The sequence below is a fragment of the Carassius carassius genome, chromosome 29 (assembly GCF_963082965.1).
Source record: "Carassius carassius chromosome 29, fCarCar2.1, whole genome shotgun sequence".
In the NCBI taxonomy this organism is placed as follows: domain Eukaryota; kingdom Metazoa; phylum Chordata; class Actinopteri; order Cypriniformes; family Cyprinidae; genus Carassius; species Carassius carassius.
The window spans coordinates 7,050,213-7,070,420 of NC_081783.1; the positions used below are offsets into that span (position 1 = coordinate 7,050,213).

The 20,208-nt window shown below is 39.6% G+C and overlaps 1 protein-coding gene across 2 annotated transcripts; it reads right to left on the reverse strand.

The window, feature by feature from the left end:
• Positions 1-566: 566 nt before the first annotated feature.
• Positions 567-4,071, reverse strand: LOC132109512 (probable G-protein coupled receptor 101). 2 transcript variants are annotated; one of them, XM_059515647.1, is made up of 2 exons: positions 3,653-4,071; positions 567-2,501 (listed from the first exon to the last, which is right to left on the reverse strand). In XM_059515647.1, exon 2 carries the CDS (start codon positions 2,322-2,324, stop codon positions 1,023-1,025), a length of 1,302 nt encoding a protein of 433 aa, XP_059371630.1. In that variant the 5' UTR covers positions 2,325-2,501; positions 3,653-4,071; the 3' UTR covers positions 567-1,022. The 2 variants fall into 2 exon arrangements, with proteins under 2 accessions (XP_059371630.1, XP_059371631.1); XM_059515648.1 differs by having other exon boundaries at positions 567-2,422; positions 3,653-4,070.
• Positions 4,072-20,208: the final 16,137 nt, after the last annotated feature.

The window sequence follows — 20,208 nt, forward strand, 5'->3', positions numbered from 1 at the left end:
ACATTCAATAAACACTCCTTAATATCAATATTTAAAACAATTATGCTGCTTAATATTTTTGTGAACATCATGATTTCAGTGCATTTTAATGCAACTGAATGCATCCTTGCTGAAAACAAGTATTAATTTCTTTAAAACATATATTGAATATAAAATAAAAATAAATAAATAAATAAATCTAACTCTTGAATAAAAGATAATTTAAACAGTCTATTATCCAGCCAAGAAAATACGTTTGCTAGGCTTTTCTGTTGTTGTGGTCAATGTTATTTTTGTAGATACTAACCATAAAGTAGGTCCATAGCATAACTTGGAACACGTATGGTTACATATAGCAGAACAGATGTGACCCTGGATCGCAAAACCTCTTAAGGTCTTGAGTCACCAGAAAAACATTGTATGGGTCAAAATTATCGATTTTTCTAGGTAAAGATCATGTTCCATGAAGATATTTTGTAAATGTCCTACCATAAATATATCAAAACTTAATATATGATTAGCAATATGCATTGCTAAGAATTCATTTGGAAAACTTTTAAAGGGTGATTTTCTCAGTATTTAGATTCCAGATATTCAATTTTGGCCAAATATTGTCCAATCCTAATAAACCATACATCAATGGAATGCATGTTTATTTAGCTTTCGAAAAATTGACACTTAAGACTGGTTTTGTGGTCCAGGGTCACAAATATGCATTCTCAGATTAAAAGGTACAGAAGCTGCCACTGAGTCGGTACCTTTTAATAAGGGACATTTTGGACCATTTGTTCCCTTTTTTGGTACATATTAGTATCTTAAAGGTACATGATATCACTTACAATGTACATATTAGTAAATAAATTGCACATAATAGTACATTTTAAAAGGATACGGTCTCAGTGACAGTTTTTGTACCTTTCTGTCTGAGACTGTTGTTATATTGTATTCAGTGAGCTTGTGTTTGAAGGCACAGTATTTGATTCAAAAGTACCAAATTGTGCCCTAAATGGAAACCAGAAGAGATGTATAAACCCCAGATATGTTCAGAATTTGCCTGTAGGTGTTTCCTGATGTTGTTTGTTGGTGTTGCTGTGTACCGTGAGCTCCTTCTCTGAGCTCAGACTGATGGAGGTGGTTTCCTTACGGCTGTCTTTGGACCTCCTCTCTGTAGGGGAAGAAGACACAGTGCCTTCCTCCCAGGTTTGGAGAGGACACACTCGGGCAGCCTGGCTTGAGAGATGGGTGTGTGCCATGCGTCCATCCGTCACCGTGAAGCAACTGTCCACACCGGAGCCCTGACTGATCCGGCTCTGCCCGCACAGTGGCCCGCAGAGCAGCGCCAGGAACTCCTTGCGTACGCTGCGGTGCATGTAGCCGTAGATGTAGGGGTGTAAGCAGCACTGCAGGAAGAAGAGAATGAGCGCCAACGAGGCCAACCAGGGTGGCACCGCTGCACTAGAGTAAATCGATATTGTGCTTAGCACGCTGTACGGGCCCATGCTGAACACGTAAGACGCCATGATGACAAACACCACCCGCGCAGCCTTACAGTGATAATGGAAGCGTCTATGGCGGGTTCTGATGGGATAAGAGGCTGAAAAGGGGCCTTCTGGCTGGGGATGCCTTTGGGGGCTGGAACAGGATGCTTGGGAATCTGGAGGGGGATTGGATTGGATAGGGTGAACGAGGGCGTTCTGCCGCCTTGCCGCCCTGAATACCATCCAATAACAGCAAAGCATGATCACCACAGGCAGCCAGAATGAAAGTGCAGACACCAGGGCTGAATACGAGTAGCTTGAGGACCACACAACAGTGCAGGCTTTGTGGCGCAGATCAAATTCAATGGTTCCCCATCCATAAAGCGGCGGAGTGCTCTGAAGTACACTAAGAAGCCATGTGAGAGCAATCAGGTTGGTACCCAGGTGAGGTGTCATTCGTGTGGGGTAGGATAGCGGGTGGATGATGGCCAAATAGCGATCTACGGATACCACGATGATGGTGTTGACGCCAGCGAATGCAAACAGGTGCATGAGCACCACAAGGGCTTGGCAGAGTCGGGCGTCCAGCGGCCAGACCTCAGGCACGGTGGCAGCGATGGCGAAGGGCATGACAAGCACCGTCTGCAGTAGGTCAGCCAGGAGCAGGTTAAGCACGAAACGGTTGGCAACGTGGAGAAGTTGCGGCTTGCGCTGGAATACCAGTAGCACCACAACATTTCCAAAAAGGGATGTGCACACGATCGCCGATATGAGCACCATCTTCACCATGCTGTTCACCAGAGAAGGTGCGCCGGGGTCCCAGGGCACTGTGCTGGAGTTACTGCCCAGAGGTGGAAAGGTGGGCATGGTGACAGAGACAAGGTGGGAGATTACGCATTAGGAGCCTTTCGGATATCACCAACACCAGCCTGAAGGTCCGACAACTGTATTGTCACTCTTCACACCTTGAAAGATGATGTAACACAAGAAGAAATGTTCAGCACATCCTGATCACTCTTAGATGAATGTTCACACTTGTCAGTTCTGTAATGATATTTGAGTCACAGTGAAACAGACATCTGAAAGAACTATTGTGTCCAACCTACACATACATTTTACATATTTATTTTTAGTCATTAGCAGAGGCTTTTAGGGATGCCTGATCTATATATAAATATATAAAAACATCAGTACCATATATATATATATATATATATATATATATATATATATGCATATATGCATGTATAACAGTACTATATCTGTAATTAATTATTAGAGATCTTTTAATCTGCCAGTACACTGATATAATTGATATACTAATTAATTGTGCTAGCTCACTTTCTCTATTTTTACATTTAGATGATCTTTGTTGTTATCTACACTTAACTAAAAATAAAAATAAAAAACCTTTGTAAATGTTATGTATCCATTTCAAATGAATTATATTTTTTGTGCCTTTTTTATTTTAATGTGGGACATTTTTATTATTAAATCATTAGGGTTTCTAATATTTATCAGTTACCAGCCAAAACTTCAGAAATTAATACAACTAAAGGCAATAACAAACAAATATTGCCTTATTATTGCATCAACTAGAATTTTAATTCTAGAATTGTTGCATCGCTAATGCTATTACACAACTTGATAAAACAAGAGCCAACAATATTTGTTGTACACATTGTAGTACTCAACTTTAAATTTGTACACATACTTTTATATATACATATTGTTATTATATACATACTATAATAAACCCTTTTAGATAGCCTACTACATAGTGCCCACTACAATGTACTGTACATGCATTTTCTATATACCAATACACAAAGGTTCCAGTGCCTGCTATATCACAGTACATACTACATAGTATAGTATTTACTGCATGCTTGTACAAATCTGTATGCACATTTATACATCATAAATACATAAGTGAACCAGTGTACAGGTACACAGAGACAACATATTGATCAATTTCAATGGTTTAGAAGCTGTGTGCATCGTATCTGACCTTTACTTAAGTCACTGTTGGTAAGCACGGGCCAAATTATATGCATCTATCTTTCATGAGAACAATGAACAGCTGGAAATCACCGCTGTCATAATTCCATTGTTAACCGCGCGCTAAAAGTGGCGCTGGTTTCTCTACGGTGCAAATCTCAAGCAAATATTACCAATGAATGGAAGACATTTACCGTGTAACGATCATTGAAAACGAAGCATCCGTTCGGCTCTTTTCGAATGGCTGTCGGTTGTCAGTCGCCTTTGTGTCTGTCTCTTCTCTGGAAGCAGGGCTCAGGTGATGTTCTCCCATTTTAGTCTCCTCGGTGTCATCAACGACAGTGGCGTCCTCTCGCCTCTGCTCGGCTCTGTGAGAGCAGGACTTCATTCAGAGATGGAGAAGCATCAATCAAGCGCTCGCTGGTGGTGTACGAGCAGATTGTTTTAATAAACCGTCGTGGGTTTCTGTAACCTGCTTGTGAACATGCGGTGGCGCACATACAGCATTGTCACAGCGGTTACATGTCATCACCAGCAGCACACCGTTCTGCTCATTTACACTGTAACGCCTTCGGTGCTCTCGAGTGCACTTAAACACAAACCTCCCACAATAAATAATCGCGCTGATCACATCCAGTGGGTAGGCTATACAGTCAACAATGAGTGTGGTTGAATGCAAAAATTAAATAAATAATTACATGCATATATATATATATATATATATATATATATATATATATATATAATTTTCTCATTCTAGCCATTTTGGATGATTATTACATTTGTAAAAAATAATAATAATAATAAATAATAATAAATATATTAGCAAAAAATAATGAAAGTTTTTCAAGTGACATTGGTATCAAAAATGTTTTCTGTGACATTAGTATCAAAATTATATTCATCTTCCACTGTTTATTCAAACTCACACGGTGATTGAGCAAATGTTGTGTCGCACTTAGTCACGCAGCCCAAAAAAACAGATTGCAAAAATCACAAAAAGATAGGCCTAATGTTTTTTACAGATTGTTCATACGGGCCGCATATATAATTGTTTTGCATTTGACTGTACTCACACGACGTTTAATTCCCTCTCTATTAGCTAACATTTTTTTTTAGTTTTTTTTACGAGGTTCTGATGGAGGTACTGGTAATGATTTTTATTTAGATCAAGACGAATATAATACTACTGCAAACTCATATCAATGTGCTGTTGCTGTTTAGCACCATCTAGTGTATTAAGAGACAAATTACAACTGAAGTTTTTGCAGACGTATGGTCTATCATCATCATTAAACCTAACCTGTGCCTTCTCTCATGAAAATATCAACTATTATTCTTTTCCTTCGTCTAGCATGGATCATTGCCATTACTATCCTTCCACGTCCCTGAGATACAATTTACCTGTTCATAATTCCTTTTATGTAGATTTAAATGATATAGTCATAATATGGTAATGAAATAAATGTAAATCCCATTTCTCATTTCCTCTAAATCTCTCTTTGCTATTCTCAGTGAGATTTATTTACTGAATAATGCAAAGAGGATTTTATTACACATTGCAGGGTTGTGTAAGAATCCACATTGTGAATAATAATTGATGACTGCTTGTTACACTGCATTATTCTACAGTAGAAGAGGCCACCTAGTGGCTCTGTTGATTAGGCAGGATTACATCTCAACTCAGAATCCTCTCTGTTTGGTAATGATGGTAATTTCACTAGGAAATATAACTTTTTCAGTTGTAGAGTCAGATAGGTACTGTAAGTTAAAATAGGAAGACAGCTCCTGGAGACTCTTTTATTTATTGAGAGTATATATATATTAAGTACATTTAATTAATTTGGAAAGACGTTTTGGTTACATGTACAGGTGGTTCTTTTTTTTTTTTTTTTTAACTCACCACTCTGTCATACACTGCATGTTTACTCTCATCCTAAACTAAATGTGATGGCCACCTTCTGGCCACAAGAGAGTGGTGACAGAAAGATTCTGGACCTCACATATAAACAAACAGAAGCTCGACAAGCACTAGCACTTTAGAAAAGCTCCCATTCACATTCCCAGGTCACAAAATGCTGTTTGTATGGATGCTCAAACAGTTTAGGCATGATTACTTATGTTTTCCCTGGAAGGTGATTACTTTGCTTCTCTTGGCAGCCATTGTCACAGTCTGGTGCTTCCCATTCATGCAACCGGACCACCGGCACAAAGGAGCGAAGTGCTCGATTGATGACAGTCCTCAGTGGGCCAAAGGAAGACATTAAAACTACTTGTATGGGGCTCTTTCAAGAGATTAACTTACTATGAGGGCTACCTGCCATGGACCCATTGCTTGTATTCACGAAGCCAGTACAAAGGCCTTTATTTTTTTAGCCAAGGCCACAGCTGCATGAAAGCCAACACTGAATAGGGTAATGACCACAAAAAACAACAAACCTCAAGTGTGTAAAAATAAAGTGTCTTCTTAGATGTAAGCCTTCTTTCAGGGGAAGGTGATTCCGCCATTGAGGATACCAAATACTGTCGGTCTAATTAATTTCAGAGGAGTGGTGTTGTAAGGAAAGCCGGCATAAAGGAACAAAGTAGACTTTAATTAAATCACCCTATCTGACAGGCGGTCCTGAAACATACACATCACATGGCCGGTGTAGCAGGAGGTGTCTAGCAGGACTTGTTGTCTGTCTGGGCCCCAAACATACGACAGACCGAGCACAGAGATTGAGACAGAGTGGTGTTACAGAAGATTTGCACTGGCTCACGAGTCCCACAGTATCAAAAAGAAGAACAACCTGAAAGGAATGATGAAATTTCTTGCTACATAACATCAAAACTAGCCAGTCCGCTGCACATTTATTTAGCTATTTCCATAAATGCACTTTAAAAAGCTAGTGATAATGATGTCGTAGTTGAGAGCACCAGAAGAAGAGCAGGATTAGCACAGGTCACCCTTCTCCCCTTTACACATAAAGACTATAGTGAGCTTTGTGTCGGCACTCAGAAGTCCATCAAAGCCCCATTCGCTGTGTCCATCTCTACCTCCTGGAGGGTATGCGCGACCACCCTGGCCTCAAAGAAAACACGGCATACACCCCACACACACAATAAATCCACACACCACCATTTCGGACAATAGTCATAGTGTCTGTCTGGGAGCGAGAAAAAGGAGGGAGCGCCTCAGAGGCGAGTAAGAACGCATGTGTGTGCACATTTAGGTGAAATTACGCCATTATCTCACGGTCATAGCCGAGAAAGCAAGGCAACTGAATAGAGTCTTCTTGAAGACACACAGCACCACGTAGAGAGCGCACCAGAGGGAGGGCCCGAGCGCTTTGCTCGTGCTTACTGAGTGGAAATGCTCTGACAGGTGTGCCATTGTACGAGTAAGGGTGTGTGAGCATTAAGAACGTTCCAGGGGAGTCCTGTGTCTGCTGGTAACGTGTTTATCGTCAATGATTTTTTTTGTGTCCTCTCCTCCTCCTGTCTACTTCCGCCATCCCCTCAGGATCTGACTGAAAGGAGAAAGCCTCTCTTGCACAGTTGGCTGGACCTCTTCTAATGAGTCAGACAGGCAGCACTAGTCACCATTCAGCCACACAGACAGGTCAGAGAATGAGCAGAGAAGGAGGAAAAAATGGAGTGAGAGCAAGAACGAGAGCCTAACATGACAGAAAGCAGGAAGGGGTGAATAGTGACCACACTATAGTAAGCACTAAAGGAGTTTAGGCCTCAGGCTTCGGTCTTATTGGATGTAAGCTGGATGAAGTTGTGGGTAAGAACAGGTAAGTGTCTGTTTGCTTCACTGTTTCACTCTCCTGTCATGTACAGATGACATATATAGCTTTCTGAGTTACACCACAGCTCCTCGTGTGGATTTTCAGACACTGATCCAATGATACTCTAAGATTAAATCAGTGTTTGATGCATTGACTCACAAAATTAACATTTTAGCAGTTAGAGAAAGAAGACAGAATTGAAGCTAATCTTTTGGTCACCTACTAAACGACACATCAACTAAACGTCAAAGTATTTGACAGACAACGACGTCTGTCAATAACGCTGCAGTTCCACATGTGACCGCTGGATGTCAGGGTTCGCTCGCCGCAGAGGCGCGTCAGCTCGCAGCCCCTTGGGGAGTTTTAGCGAGCGCACGTGGTGTGACAGCTTCCCTAGGAAGTTTGGGTGACATTTGCTTCACTTAATGACACAAGCTAATTAATCATTAGCGATCCCAGAGGTATTCCTTTTAGAGAGGCTTTGTCGTGCCTGCTCCCAGCAGGAGGCTGCAGCCCCAACATGTTATGTATGCATATGTTTAACTGCCGTGTTCCACACTGAAGACATTTTAATTTTCTACTGTTGATTTTTTGGATTGGACTCGAGTTCTCGATTGCCAGTATAAATAAGGCATGTAGCATTTAGTGTTTGTTCTTTTAAACTGCGGTGTTTGAGAACTAAATATTTATCCATCCGTGCCTATGTCATACATTTTTTAAAGAGTAGGTCTACCATTTATAAAGGTCTGATGAAGCTCGGAGCATCAGTGATATGCAGTGGAGAACTGAGGAGCTATATCAGACAGAAGATGATTTACTAGACTAAATGCTTTGTGGTGTCATATCAAGGCCTAAACCACGAGAGTGTTTTGCTCTGTGAGGTTGTGTTTTCAGAGTTTGCTGAGTTGTGGCATCATTACCCGTCAAAAGTTCAATTTAGACTTGAAAGAGGCTGCCAGAGACTCCAATCTCACTGAAGTGTGAAGTAGTTCAAAATAGTTTGACAGTTTTTGGAGATTCTCTCTTTAAGAATTCTGGTGGAGAACTCTGTCTATGAAGACAGGCAGTTGGGTCTTATTATTTCCAATATGTTTCTATTATTTATGGGATCTCATCAGGCTGTCTGTTAGGGGTTGTCTCAGAAAAAGACCTGACCTTCTGGGGTAATGTAGCTTTAGAGCACCGTTCTTGTCCTAGAACAGACAGATCACTCTTGCACCATAGTGCTTGGCATAGTTTTCTGAGCATTGTAGGAATTGTAGGAATCTGTGTTGTGCACTATTCAAAACTGAATTGTGAATGCCTTTTGAATTTCTGAATTTGTATTAGGTAGATTATCATTGATACAGATTTTAAATGTAAGTAGAATTTAATTTAATTGAACTTGAATTTTTTAACAAAAAAAAAATAAATAAAAAGAATATTGACTTGAAAATAAGTTTAAAGCTTTGAAGGTTTGTATCTATTACAGACTACAGAACTAAAGATAGACAAAGATAGACAATGGAAATTGATAGATTAAATGACAGAATGATGGAGAATAATAGACAGATCAATACATAGATAGATAGACAGATAAATAAACAGATAGACAGACATGCATTGTGTGATATTTATTTTGCAGTTCAGTCAATTCTTCTTCCAATTCAACTTATTACCAGAAAGGGAGCCAATTCTTCAATTCCAAATTTTGCACAACCCTAATATGCATGAACTGATTTCAGAGCTCACTTTCAGAATGATTTCTCTGGATAAAATGCCCTTCAAAACATTCTGGTCATCAGACCTTTCTGTCTTTCCCCAAAAGAGGAAAATGCATTTTCAATATGCTCACTCTGCAAAACTGGTTGAGGTGGTCATCAATAAATTCATTTTAAGCCTTGTAAGCAACCCCCCACTGATCATGGCACACCATGTCCAGCTGTTACTGGCAGCAGAAGAATGCCAGCAAAACAATTAATCAGTCATGTATGCTTTGTCTACTCTACACTTTTTGTGGATGCATTGCACACTTGTGACTGTAATGTCAAGACTTTGTCAAACCTCCAAAAACTTGGTTTCATCCCCTTTGTGCAAAGTTGTCTTTTGGTGTGTCTGCCATTTTGTGAGAGTAGACTCGAGATGCAGCGGTGCACTTATTGTGCTCTCCCTCTATTACATATGTGCTGCCATAGAGGAGAATGAATTATTCTCTTTCATAGCAGCCTCTTCATTAATATGCAAAGGAGAGCTAGGCCTTCCCCACTATGCCAGGTGCCATTTAACATCGCTTGGATGTACAAGGACTTCTTCATAACCACTTAAATCAGGGGAAGATTTCACTCTAGCACAGACAAAAAGTAATTAAGCCGCTCACTTGCAACACGTTTAGGGCATGTTTTAGCCAAACAACTTCAGTGATTGTGGGGGAACTGTTTTGTACATTAACAAACCTAACGAACCACTTTTAAACACAAGAAGAATTACTCAATTTATTATCAATATGCAGAATGGTTGGCATCCCAAAGGACCACTAATACGATGCATAATGCATTCTCAACATAAAACTGGATCTGATTATTCGATTCAGATTTTAAAGTGGTCCACTCGGTGAAAAGTCAGAAAGTCGGCACTTCAAAAGTTCTTCATTTTACCTTTCTTCACTTCTCATTCATATCTATTCTTTTGGCATAATGGAGTCACAGCACACCTGGTGCCAACAACCTGACATGCCCCAAGTGTCTGTGAGCCCCCCTACGGCAAGCCGGATGGAGGCATTCAGAGAAATCACCATATTCTAGGACCTGGAAGCTCTGCAGCCACTAGCACAGGAACACCTCGTTCCCTGGAGAGCTTCATCTGGAAGCTTTCAGACCCTCCCTGTCTCCTCAGCCAATCATTAGGTCATCTCCAATTACTCGGCATTCAGGCGCAACAAGGTGCAGTGCCTCCAAGTTACCTGCCCCCTCTTGGTTGTTTGTGCCCAGAAACATATTTAGACATGCACGCTACATGCGCTTCCGCCTCAGCGGGAGGCCACCGTGAGACACATCAAGACGAGTAAGACTTATCTCGAACAGTGGAGCCTACATGTCCCCGCACGACACACACAGTCAGTGAGCAAAGATCCTACTTATCAACGATGAATCAACATCATTGCTTGTCAAAAGTTCAATTTAAACTTGAAAGAGACTGCCACAGACTCCGATCCTGCTGATACTAGAAACGTGTGAAGCAGTTATGAAATAGTTTGACACTTTGCGGAGCTTCACCCCTTTATGAATTCCGGCGGAGGCCTCCATTCACTCGGCGTCTATCAAGCTCAATGTGTGAAATCACCTATTGGAGTCAGCAAGTGGGGAAATTTGTAACGGAGCCCCGGAGGATAGCTTATTTACTCAGTTGTTTATGGTTAATCAAAGTGCAGCAAACTTTCACTCTCTCCGGAATCGCCGCCTTTTAGTAGCGGCTCCTTCAAGATATTGTGGGGTGGGGCATGGCGTTGTGTGTGATTCTCTATCTTCTGGAACCCCGCATTTACATCTGGCACAACTCTGCATGAAGTAACGCTTCATAAGCCTTTGTGCGACCATGCTTTGAAGCGCCCGGGCCCTCTGTAAGTTGGCTTTTTTTCTCCCTCGTATCCCCCTTTCAACCTCCCCCCTTCCTAACCATTGAAGACAGAAGACAGAATGTGATTAGTCGTCTTTGCCCGCCGCACAAAAGCTCAGTGCATTTGACACACCTTGGCCGGCACAAAGGATAAAAAGCGAGGCAAGGCTTGGACACGCAGGACGCTGCTGCTAGGCCCGATAAAGACGCTTCAAAAAATCGAGCCATGAGGAGCCACGGCCCTCTTCTTCTCCCTCTCTTTCTTTCTTTCCAAGACCCTGCAGTGCCAGAGAGAAAAGAAAGAAAGAAAGAAAGAAAGAAAGAAAGAAAGAAAGAAAGAAAGAAAGAGAAATGGATAAAAATTTTGGCCTTCATATATTGGCCACGTATCTGAATTCAAATGGAGCTTAATTGTAGTAAAATGGGATAGCATGGGAATTCTGATGCACATGTGTGTATTTATTAGCAGGTGTGTGATTACAGGGATGAAATTTCCATACATGGACAATAAAACCTGAAATCACTTATATTGGCATGTCAGTGGTCATAATGAGGAAAACCAGGAATATTTTGGCTTCAATAAGACTTAAAATCAACTGACAAAACTTGTGGTATGTGTTGTTAAGAATTAAATTAAATTAATCCTTCCTTATATATATATATATATATATATATATATATATATATATATATATATATATATATAAAAGCAGTAAATGTGAAAAAAAACCACAAGATGTAAACAATATGTGGGTTACTTCAAAATTTAAAGTCTGTGTGAAATAAAAACTCTGCAGGCCTATTTATTTTCTAAATGCATCTAATTGATCTTATTATGAACGTTTAATTTCTTAACTCATTTTTATTCAAACTTCTGGTGAAATGACAGACTTTAGTCAGCTTAAAATCCTCCCCCAATCGACTGCAAGCAACACCCACATCTCAAAATCCAATCAGCTACTGATGGATAGAACCAAATGTCTGCTATTTTATTCTTTTATGATAATCTGTCAAACTTTGATGTATATCACAAATTGTAAATCTCAACATTAATGTAATGCCGTACAATGACCATAAACCCCAAAAAACTGTGAAAATTATTTAAACAGCTGTACAGCTCAAATTTTTCACAGGTTTTAAACAAAGATTTAATGCAAGGACCATAAAAACATACAATTCAACGTCAAACTGTTTTGGTACATGACTTTCCACAGTGTGTTTATAAAAGTGAGGGTCAGGTTTAGGGTTAAAGGATTGACGTTAAGTCAGTGGAAAGTCAAAAACAAAGGTTTTTAATTGTAGAGTAGGGAAATGGGAAAACATGGCAGCCTCTAAAGCAGGGTGAATGGATAATGGGCTGCCCTTTGGCTAACCTGTAGTCTGGGCTCATAGAGTCAGTGAACCCTATGCTACACTGCTCTAGCGGCATCGATTGGTGGGACAGAGAGCAAACCTCTATTTTACAGTAACTTTCTACCCGATCAATCTGCCCTGGCCTGTCATACCCTCTCTCAGGGGGTCTCATCCAAAGACAGAGTGACATTGCGTGCTATCACAGACACCATGTGACTAATTATAGTCTACATCGGAAAGCACATTTTATCTTTGTGAATGTGCTTGTGTACTTAAGCATACATGCTTAGGGGAGGGGACTGCTTTTGTCTGACACACAGACATGCAGTTTATTATTGTCAGTATTTTGCAAGCATATGTTCAAATGGTAAATTATCTATACATTTCAGACTGTCAGGAAAGAGAAAGGAAAACAAGATGGACTCATTGTTTACATATTAAAGGAAGAGTTATATTCTGTTGTATGTATTTTTGTAATCACCTTCACTTAACTGCATTTTTCAAGGAGCACAAAAGGCGAATTTTCATTGGTCTCAAGCTTCAAAACAAGTACGACTTGTGTGCTTTATTCCATGAAGTCATATGAAAGCTATGTGAGAAAAACAAATCTAGCCTAATTTCTCTTCCTGTCATTCTAATTCAAAATTCTAATTCAGCTGTAGGGCTTAGCCAGTTGAATTCTGAAAACTGAAAGAGAAGCAATTCTTGAATACTAAATCTTGCCTGTCCAGTGCATCATTTTGAATCATTACGAATTATTTTTTGGCTAAGTGTAAGATCATTAATTCTGTTCCCCACACAAAGCTTTTGGGTTACACTTTATTTTAAGATGTCCTTGTTACAGTGTAATTATACATTTAAAAACTGATTAATATTAATTAACTACACATACTTACTAAATGTTTAGGGTTAGGATATTAGGGTTTGGCTTAGGGTCACTTGCATGCAATTGCTCGAGTGTGTTTTCAGTGTGTGTGTGTATGTCCACTGCTGTGTGTGTGTGTGCACTTTGGATGGGTAAAATGCAGAGCACGAATTCTGAGTTTAGGTCACCATACTTGCCTGTATGTCACATCACTTTCACTTTCACTTAATTATGCATAATACATTTTTATAATAATACTAAGTTCATGTAACGTTTAACAAGGACACCTTAAAGTGTTACCAGCTTTTCTATAACTTTAGAATGTATTTGTTTTCTTAAAAGCTGAAAAACAGCATATGTGTTTGGTACAACAGAGTGTGGAAATGATAGAATTGTAATTTTTCAAATTCCTTTTAATTAAATGCTATTTTCAATAATGTGATTTTCTAAATTGAATAAACTGCTAAAAATTCAGTCAAATAAGAAATATACCCTTTCCCTCAACTCCCTCTTCCCCTCTCCTTCTTTTTGCCTGTCTTTTTTCTCTCTCTCCCTCTTCTCTACTGAAACAGATGGCAATTTATGCTGAGCACAATCAAGACTATTCAGCATTGGGTAGGCTGGTCCTCCTCACAGGAGTGAGGCCCAATCACAGTCCTAATGAACACATTGAGAGCTGTCTGCTCCAAATGAGTCCCAGTAGGAGCTGGCCCACAGGTACCCCCTGCCCGCTGGCATCACTACACACACTCGCACACACACTCGCACACACACTCGCACACACACACACACACACACACACACACACACACACACACATATTCGCACACATACTGGCACAGCGCAGCACCGAGCTCCTCGAGCAGCACTTAATTCGATCAAGATTCTTATCTCCAGCTGCCAGCATTCCAAAAGTGGAAAAAACAACAATAGGGATATAAGTTACATGCAGCAAGTTGTATATTGACAGATCATATTTGTACATGGGATCACAATTTAACAAGTGTGCAAGCAAAAAATTTCATGGGACTCATGAGTGGGACTATCACATTTTCACATGTGCTTTGCGTCTCAACGACGTTCCACTCTTTTTTTGTTCTATGTATGTATGCAATATACATGCAATTTATGCATACAATGACTAGAAAACACACATTTTGTATGGAGCACGTTTTTGATTGCTGCATTCAAATTCCTGTATGATATCTGGTATATTTTTTTCTTCTTTTCTGGAGCATAAAATAAACATTTAAGGGTGATACAAATTTTCTTTATAAAATTGAAGAAAAAAGTTTTATTAAAATAATGAAATTCTTGACCCTTGTAGGCCCTCATAGCTCTGTGCTGATGTCAATAGGCCTCTAAAAATAGATGTCCTGACCTTATGACAACACTGTAAAGAATAATCATTTGTAAGTTGCTTTGGATAAAAGCGTCTGCTAAATGACTTAATGTGAAGGCAATAAATATTGTAACTTTTACTGTAAAATACTGTAAAATGCTAGAGTAAAACAACTAAATGTTATTAATTAATATATTTAAAAGTTAAAAAAAATATATGATTAAGATGCATACACTCTAGATGTACATATATTAAAGTATAAAGATAATCTAATATTACTTTGTATGTTATATACTATATATAATAAAAAAGTATATTTTAAACCATATAAAACCAACATTTCTAAGACCTTGAATCATGTTTTAAACTAGATTTTCCCATTTCTTTATAGTAGATCACTGACCCATTTACTAGGTTTTTACTCAATCTTAGCATGCTGGCTAATTCTATACCGGTCTTCCATCTTATTTGCATCAATACTCTATATTCATATTCAAGTACTGTATGAATTGGAGACTCATGTGGTCGGTCTCTGGTGAGGACACACTTCTCCCATCTGTCAGTCTGGCTGCATGTATGTCTGTTGTGTGTGGGATGCTTTGCCTTTCTTGTGCTCTTTCGACTAGCCAATTCATTTCACCGCATACACAGACTTCAACAAGTAGAAACTCCCTCCAACATCCAGAAACACAAAGACAGGAGAGCAGATCCCACACAGAGCGGTCGGGATCCTTCACACATCAATCACCCCCACACTCCTGCTTCTCCTCGTGCGTCCGTCACAGAGGTTGACAGGAGTGCTGCCCCTCGCTCTACCCCAATCTGCACCTGAAGAGCTGGTGGGCAAAGCCCGGTACCTTCTGTCGCATGTCAAAACCCCACTGGGCCTGCAGCACTGAGGAAGTGCAAATATCCTCTAATGGCCTTGATGCAGATGGATGCGTCCATGACAATAGCCCCCGTGCTGGTGCTTTTTGTCAGCGGCCAGTAGAAAGGCCATCACAATGACTCAGCAGAATTATGCATGCAGTGAGGTGCCTTTCTCATGCTAAAGGCCGCCGAGAATGGACGTCTTATTTCAGAGAGAAGCAGCAGGACTTTTTCTCTTAACATGTCTTAGAAGACCCTTCTGCTGGGACAATGCTGTGTTGGTATAATTGGATAGAAGGGTTCATTTTAGGCCTACTACCATTTTGTTTGATGATGTGGTTTTTTTTCTCTCCTAAAGATTGACAAGGTGCCACAGAAAAGGTGGACGGGTTGGGCAAGTTGTTGACTGATGTTGTGTGGCACCGTAGCATTCGATAGCTTCCCCTTTGGTCTCCTGAACATGAAGGTTTCACTCCCACCAGAGGTTACGTAATAAAAATCACACCTGTCTTTGTGTGGCGTTTCTGTTCAAATAGCGGTGTAAATGTGATCCTCCTGACTCACAGCGGGGTTGTGCGCTTGTGTCTTCAGCCGGCCCGGATTCACAGTGCCCTGTAGAGTGTGGTCAGTGCGGTCTCGTGTTTTCGCAGTAATCTAAAACCAGCAAGCCTTTGAAACCTAATGAAAGCATCTGGAGAAGGAGGTTGGCGGTCCGGCGTCACTAGGACACTCGGACAGTTTTGTTCAGACTCCCTGTGGTAGGTCACAGACGTGGCCACTCAGACCTTCTGCAGCTGCAGGGCCTGTATTGGCCTTCATGTGAGCAGGCCACGAGACCAGTAACGCTCATCCTATCCAAAGCTGCAGGACTGGTCCGATCTGTCATTTATTACAACCACTGAATTATGTCTGTAAACATCATAAATTATCACTGTTGTGTTGGGTTTTATTATGGAAGCCTCTTTTCAGGCAATTTTGTAACTCACAATTTTGACTTTGTTTCTCTGCAACTTTATATCTCCGACTTTATATCTTGCAAATGTAACTTTATAACTCACAATTTTGGCTTAGTTTCTTATAAAGGCATTTCCCCCCCTCACAATTATGACTTTATGTCCAGCAAATATGACTTCGTTCCTACTAAATGTGACTTTATACCTCATTATTCTAACTTTATTTCTCACATATGTAATTTTTTTTATCTTATAATTGACTTTATAACCTGCAAACGTTGCTTTGTTTCTGATAAATGGCATTTTATAACTAAAAAATCTGACTTTAATTCTCATAATTGCATTTTATATCATAATTTTGACTTTATACCTCAAATAATGACTATATCCTGCAAATGTGACATTGTTTCTCTGCAACTTTATATCTCACAAGTCTGACTTTAATTCTCATAATTGCAACTTTAAGTTTTATCATATATTTAATTTCAATTATGACTTTTTATCTCACAGTGTTACTTTTTTTTACTGATAATGTGGCTTTGGTCTTTGAAGATCAGACTCACAATGTGTCTTTATATCTTAAAATGCCACTGTGAATATTCATCACACAGTATTTTTACTCAGGTGGAAAATGGCTTCTACAGTTTATCAATCCATAGAAAAATAAAAAGATACAAGAAATAAAAAAGCAAGCAAAGAAAAAGAACACAGAGTATCATTTTTCACTGAGTTTCTGTCAATTTTGTAAATACTGTCGCTACATGTGTGAAAGAGGAGCAGTGTGTTCTGGTCTTGATTAGAGGTCCAGCAGTCTAAGCAGAAAGGGAAGATTACAAAACACCTCTCTCACACTTTCAGATAGGCTTAACGTTTATAAGCTAACATGGTGCAGACTGTGGTAGTCGCACACATAATAAGGATGTTGCTGTATTTGTTAAAAAAAAAGTGAGGGCCAATTTTGTCGTCTAACAGTGGAAAATCCAATCTCTTGTGTTATTTTGACACACTTCCAAAGTTTATGGATTTTCCTGTGAGGTAAAATGGGGTATAAAAGATTTTAGTGGCACACCTTGTGTGAAACAAATGTTGCAATGTTTGCACAACGCCGGTGTCCTCTTGTGAGGTCTGGCCTCAGGTGGTAACTTCGGAGAACTGCATTATTAAGCTACTGTAAATTAAAAGCTGACTGTGGTTTTTCTTATACCTGTCATAAACATTTTCTTTCCCTGTCACTTTGCTGTTTAATCATTCTGAAATAATGATTCAGTTAATGAGCAAACACAATTTAAACAGGTAATTAATAACATAACTTTAGCACATGTATCATGAAACCAAATATTATGTGCATTACAAGTCCCATAAGTGACTAATGCCAAAATATTGATTGCAAAAAGTAATTAGATGGCAGACAAATTAATCAGGCAGACAAGCCATCAGTCATTACGTTTCCAAAAACCCATGCTAGATCTTTTAATGCTTATCTTCTAAGAGATTCTCCTGATTTTTCAAGACTTTTTGTCAGATTAAACCAGCTGTCTCCGGTTATTTGAAGACCCACAGATATCTATGGAGATGATGTTGGTCTGCAGGCCTGATCTCTCCATATCTATGCGAATATAGATGGCAAAAGGCTGCTGGGAAGTCTGGGCACTGCTTTTATCTTATCACCTTATCATACTCTGCATGGGAGCATAGCTGCTATAAGTGCTGCCAGTCTCCTTTACATTCTCTCTACCACCATCAACAAACGTTATATATCACACTTAACATGGTTTTTTAACATGTACACTTTAAAAAAATTGACCAATTAGCAAACAAGATCTTCAGCTATATAAAAAAACAATTTGCAATGACCAGGTCTGTAGTCCAGACAGTACATCTGGGTCAGTCTAACCCTCTCTGACCCCCTGCTTGTTCCTTTAGCCTCTTTGTCTCCATTAAGCCCTTCTATCCCAGCATGATCATTTCTTATCATGTATTTATTTGTTTAATCCACCCCTTCCCCCGAGAACTTGGCTACCCGCTTCATCCTCGCCAACCACCCCCCCGCCCCAAACCCAACCCAGGGAAGCCCAGAGATGCTGCACAATGGGAGGATGTCTCCTCGCAAGCCTCGGAGTCTCATCCGGGGGTGATCGTGCTCCCTTCATCTCTCTTGCGCACTCTCTGTCACTCACAGGCTCAGATGTGGCCATCCTGTCCCAGTCGTGCACACACATCATAAATAATGAATGCATTAGCATGCGTGAATGTCTTTTTGGGGATGTGTATGTTGGGGTGGGGGGAGGGTTTATGCCTTAATTCATTATTAATCTACTTCATGAGCTAAAAGGAGTCTGCCTGGGCCTGTAGGCCTCTGCTAAACCCTGCTTTAGGGGGTCTGGCGCACTGCAGTCCAAACAACCCCCCTTCTTTTCACTACCCTCATCGTCCAGCTAAAACCCATCCTCATCCCATCGCACTCATTCCATGGATCTTCATCTTGTTCTGCAATCTGGTGCTCATCTAGTAGTATTTAAGTAGCTTTTGACAGGCACAGGTACTGGTTGTTTGGGAGACAGCTGGCTGATTTGGCAGAGTAGGGGGTAACCATCTTAAAGATTTAGATTTCAAAAGGTTTTTTTTTTGCTGTGATGACGTAGAAGAACAATTTTGGATTTGCCAAAAACCTTTCAGTGAACAGTTCTTAAGACCACTTAAGAACCACTTTTTTATTAGTGCACTCTTTAAAATAAAGGTTCTTTATTGGCATCTATGGTTCCATAAAGAACCTTTAAAATTTCAGGAAACTATACAGGTTCTTTAGAGTGGAAAAACGGTTGTTTGGATTGTTAAATGTTCTTCACACTAACAAAAAATGGTTCTTTTAGGAACTGTTCGCTGAAAGGTTCTCTGGGGAACTCAAAATGGTTCTTCTTTTTCTATATCCTATATTTTAGGAGTGTATGAAGAACATTGTAATTATCTGAAATTTTTTTTCAAGAAAGTAGTGCTGTCAAATGATTCATTGCAATTAACTGCATATAAAAAAAGTTTTTGTTTAAGTGAAAGTGAAAGTGACGTGACATTCAGCCAAGTATGGTGACCCATACTCAGAATTTGTGCTCTGCATTTAACCCATCCGAAATGCACACACACACAGAGCAGTGAACACACACACTGTGAGCACACACCCGGAGCAGTGGGCAGCCATTTATGCTGCGGCGCCCGGGGAGCAGTTGGGGGTTCGATGCCTTGCTCAAGGGCACCTAAGTCGTGGTATTGAAGGTGGAGAGAGAACTGTACATGCACTCCCCCCACCCACAATTCCTGCCGGCCCGGGACTCGAACTCACAACCTTTCGATTGGGAGTCCGACTCTCTCACCATTAGGCCACGACTCCCCCACAAATACATAATTTTACATAATTTATATGTGTTTACTGTGTCAATGTATTATGTATATATAAATACACATGCATACAGTATATATATTTTAAATATTTACATGCATTTACATGTATATATTTATATTCATATAATTTATATTATATATAAATATATTTAATATAAAAACATATATATAAAACATATTTTTCTTAAATATATACATGCATATCTGTATATTTATATATACATTATAAATATACAAAGTACACACACATATTTAATGTGAACAAAAAATTTATTTTTGATGCGATTAATCGCGATTAATCGTTTGACAGCGCTAAAAAAAAATTTGTTTTTGTTCTGTGATGCCATTGAAAAAAAATGTTTTGGTTACCCAAATAATCTTTCAGTGAACAGTTCTTGAACCATTTTTTTTTTAAAAGCCTGAAGTACATTTTAATTACCATTTTCTTATATACCTTTTGTGGAATGCAACGGTTCCATGGATGTTAAAAGTTCTTTATGGAACCATCAATAAAGGACCTTTAGAACCAAGTTAGCATCTACCAATACAACTTTCTACCCATTTTTTTGTTGTTGTTGAAACTGAACTGATAGCCGGAAGCCTATTG

What these genes read in the sequence shown, in the direction of transcription:
- LOC132109512 (XM_059515647.1), bottom strand. Translation starts at nt 2,324, where the DNA reads ATGCCCACCTTTCCACCTCTGGGCAGTAACTCCAGCACAGTGCCCTGG.